The 4,337-nt window shown below is 41.1% G+C and overlaps 1 protein-coding gene across 1 annotated transcript in view; it reads right to left on the reverse strand.

Annotated features, from left to right (window-relative positions):
* The window catches only part of CLPX (caseinolytic mitochondrial matrix peptidase chaperone subunit X), a 41,360-nt gene that overhangs the window by 7,387 nt on the left and 29,636 nt on the right, over nucleotides 1-4,337 (reverse strand). The window contains exons 5-7 of the mRNA XM_004711989.2: nucleotides 4,244-4,333; nucleotides 3,334-3,422; nucleotides 2,094-2,258 (exon numbers count right to left, since the gene is read on the reverse strand). Coding sequence (XP_004712046.1) covers nucleotides 2,094-2,258; nucleotides 3,334-3,422; nucleotides 4,244-4,333 — 344 coding nt within the window. The remainder of the gene's footprint in view (nucleotides 1-2,093; nucleotides 2,259-3,333; nucleotides 3,423-4,243; nucleotides 4,334-4,337) is intronic.

Below are 4,337 nucleotides of genomic sequence, written 5' to 3' on the forward strand. Positions count from 1 at the left end.
TTATCACTTGGGGCAAATCTGCTACAAAAGACCTCTTTAAAATGTAAAACAAATATATCAGTGTGATGGTTGGAGTTTATGTCAACTACACTCCTGGGTGAAGGGAGGATGGGAGTCCAACCTAGTAATCAGGTTTCAGCCTGATGCCACGTCCCCGGGGATGTGGCCTCTTGTACAACAGGGAGAGCAGAGCAGAGCTGAGGACTCTTGCCCCTTCACCTTCTACTGGATCTGGGTCCTGCATCTGTTTCGTTGATCTCCTGTTCTGTTGTCTGCTGTTCCTCAGATTCACTTGGCTGACCTTGGGTTAATTTAATTTACCTCTGCATCCACCAGCTTGTAGCTCTGTGGCGTCATCACCCGGTTTCAGGTTTGTCAGCTTGTGCAACTACGTAAAGTCAGGAGTAGCCTCCAACTTACATCTGCCCTACTGACTTGGAACTGAACTGGACTTACCTACTTCTACAACGGTACGGTATGAGCCATTTCTGGATACGAATCTCTATATACACAATCAAGCTTCACTAATTTTGTTTCTCTAGAGAACCCAACCTGACACAATCACTTTGAGGGCTAAGTCAAAGTATTGTCAATCTCTTCGTATGCATGTGAAAGTTAGACAATGAATAAGGAAGACCAACGAAACAATGCCTTTGAATTAAGGTGTTGGCCAAAATACCGACTATATTCTCACAGAACAGGGATGTTCCTCAGAAGCAAGGATGGTGAGACTCTCTCACATTCTTTGGAGATGCTATCAGGAGGAATCAGCCCCTGGAGGGCAGCATGCTTGGTAAAAAGCAAAGGGTCAGGGTCAGCTAAAAAGAGGACGACCCTCAATGAGAAATACAGCACGGCTGCAACAAGAGCCTCAAACACAGCGATGGTGGTGTGGACGGATGGCAGGCGACCAGGCAGCGTTTGTACTGTTGTGTATAGACAGGGTCACTCTCTTGACCCACTGGTCCCTAGCAAGAATGATAAAACTAATGTTGAACAGTCTCTAAGAAAGTCTTTTCATAAATCCCTACGTACTCCTCTTTACATTTATTACCAGGAAACTTTTGTCGTTCCTAAAGAACTCATACACCTCCTCTCTGAGGCAACAAAAACTAGAGTCCACGATTTTACTCAAAGTTAAATCGGGTGGACTTAACTTCTCTTATATATACCTATGACCGAAACTTCCTTTTACATATTCTGATCTCTTTATGTGACGTCACTTTTAACTGTTCTCTTCTAGATTCTTTCTAGATTCAAATCCTTTCTGTAAGTATGAAGCAGTATTAATTATAAACAAACATAAATAATTAAAGCATCAGCATAGTATCACTACTAAATTCCTATTTAAATTAGTGCACTGAAGACCAGGTGACTTGAAGTAAGCGAGGTAACAAAGAGTATATGTAGAAGAGTATATTATAGTCACTTAAGATACTATGTTATAGAAAAGTGACTGTGTGACTACTACGCAAAACACAGAAACATACAAAATGCAAGTGTGTACAGACTGCTTGCCACTATGTTGGCATTATATTTTAGTAAAATCAATCGACTAATAGATACTAGGCATCTACCTTGGGAGTAAGTCATAGTCCCAGAAAAAACTGAGTTTATAAAAATGTTTTTGTAAACACCTAAGAAATTAGGCGGGACTACAACCTTCCTCTTGGTCCTCCAACCACCTCCACTCATTTCTTAATGTCAGCAGTGGCAGGTGACGGACTAGGCGACGCCAGTGGGAACAACGGAAGGAAGCTCTTCACTGGGTCCCAGTGGCATGGCAGCAGGAAGAACAGGAAGGTCCCGGACACGGCAGCTGCCTCGAATAAGAGCTCCTCAGATAAAATAAAGCTGAATTTGTCAAGTTACACTTTAACAATTTCCATAAAGAGACGTGATTTGGAACTATTCCAACTTACTACTCTGAATTTTAAAATTTCATGAATAATATAGTTCAAGTACGTCCTAAGAAAATGCAGCTCTTGAAACTCCATCACTGACAACCAGCAGTCACGAGACATGAGATACATGCCTCTGCTCTGTATCCTACCAGGGCTCTCAGAAAACTTACCCAAAACAAAAACCCTTACCTTTTCATTTTTCCTCCTGCTGATGATTCTGTCTAAACCATTGAAAGCACCAGATGCAACAAATAAAATATTGGTTGTATCAACTTGTACAGTTTCTCCACGTAGCTTTCGAGAATTCTTTTCTGGAACACTGACTATCGTACCTTCTAGTAGTTTTAGTAAGCCCTAAAAAAAGAACAGATGGCTTACAGCATCACCATGTCAGTCCATTATTTACTGTACCCTACATGATGTGACCTATGGGGAAAGCCATGGCTGTAGCCAAAGGGCTTACCTAACGAAAACGCCCACGTTTCCCAAACTAACTGGAGCTAATGCATTTATCACACTGAGTCGAAACCAACCCACTGCTGTCGCTTCTGGCTCGGAGGGCTACGCCGGACGGCGGGGCAGCCCTGGAGGCTGTGCCTTCACAGAATCGCCCCGCGTATCGCTCTCCCCGGGAGTGGAGCGGCTGGCGTTTTCAAACCGCTGACTTTTGGTAAACGTTGAGCACTTTAACCACTGTGCCACCAGGGTGCCTATTTATCACATTAAGACGCCATACATTTATTTGGATTGGTTACAGGACTCCTGATGCATTACTACCCAGGAAATAGTCGCTTTAAGAATACCCATATTTTGAAATGCCTTTATAAACAAACAAACTACCACATTTCCGTGTAAGGGTGACCATACCTATGTCTGGGTCAAAAAAAGGGAAGCAATTTTCCTCACCCCATAGTGTACATTACAAGAAGCTCCCATGACAGTTAGGTTGGCCAGTAGATCATTATGACTTCAATGACAACTCTCTAAGGGATAAAACACTGTTTTATACCTATCTCAACTGGAAGGAATAAAACACCTCTATATAATTGACTCATGTCTACTTATAACCAGAACTTTCTTCACGAGTCCTCTAGAAAGGTAACTGGGCCTTTGTGGAACAAAAACAACAAAGCACGGATTTTATCGTTGCTGGTCTTCAAAACTATAAAAAATAGTTTTATTTTTCTTTCTTTAAAAATTTTATTTTTATTTATTTTAGTTTTATTTTTCTAAGGAAGGTAATTTGATATTTAAAATAGCCAACAACAACTTTTTCTTAGGATGTGAACTACTTTTAAATATGTAGGTCCAGGGTGGGAAAAATAAACAAAACAGAATCTAATTGAAGGTGAATCCAAACGTACAATATTGGGAGGTTGATGTATTCCCTTCCTGTTAGTGGGCTTGAACAAAATATTCAACTGCTTACTTGCTGAACGCCTTCTCCACCTACATCCCGTAACTGATGAATGCCTGGCACACTGCCAATCTTATCTACTTCATCCAGAAAGACAATTCCTATAATTTAAGGAGGATTCTATTTATAATGTGAAAAAGATATACACAAGATAACCTCAGCCTTAAAATACTAGGTAGCTAAGAGAGTAGTTACTTATTCAATGCTTCGTCCCTAACGAATGCCTTGATACTATGATGCAAGACTATCACTTCCATGTGTCATCTGTGCGAAGGCTTAATATTTTACATAGCATCATTTGGGCACGATAACTAACAACAGTTATCTACTCCACTAATATATTTTCAGGTGCATGATTCTAGGAAGCTGAAATAGAATCATAGTGTGGAAACAGGAAGTCTAAGCAGTGTAGGTACTAGCAAAACTTTAGGTTATTCTTCCCCACCTATGAAGGGGCTTCAAAAAGTTTTTGGGAACATTCCATTATCTTTTAATTTTTCAAACTTTTTGAAGCCCCATCATAGATTCTTGTTTGAAGGAATTTGTGGAGGAGCAGTCAGACACTGCATGTCAACAATGACAGATGTAGCTGGGGAGAGGGGAAATGCCCATCGAAACTGTATTTACACTTCTACTCTCGCGCCTACCCTTGTTCTACCGCCAGCCAGCATTGAGTCTGGAGGAGTCCAAAGAGGAAAAGCCCCGATAGGAATAAGGACCCAAGGGAAAGCACTTGGCCTTCCACCCTAGCTGCCTTCTTAGTGACAATGACACGAAGGACATTTCATGCCCCTTAATTAGTAGCTAAAAGTGAACTGCAAGGTTACTGTTATATAATTACAGAATTTTAGTCCTTGGGTCAACTGTCATCTCAATAATATACTACACATCTGGGGACAGGAAAGCTTTGCCGAAAACATACCTTGTTGTGCTTTTTCTACATTGTAATTGGCATCTTGGAGCAGTTTGGCAATCACAGACTCAATGTCTTCGCCTACGTATCCAGCCTGAGTCAA

This window comes from Echinops telfairi, unplaced genomic scaffold (assembly GCF_000313985.2).
Source record: "Echinops telfairi isolate 266 unplaced genomic scaffold, ASM31398v2 ScPeMD7_7475;HRSCAF=8513, whole genome shotgun sequence".
Lineage (NCBI taxonomy): Eukaryota > Metazoa > Chordata > Mammalia > Afrosoricida > Tenrecidae > Echinops > Echinops telfairi.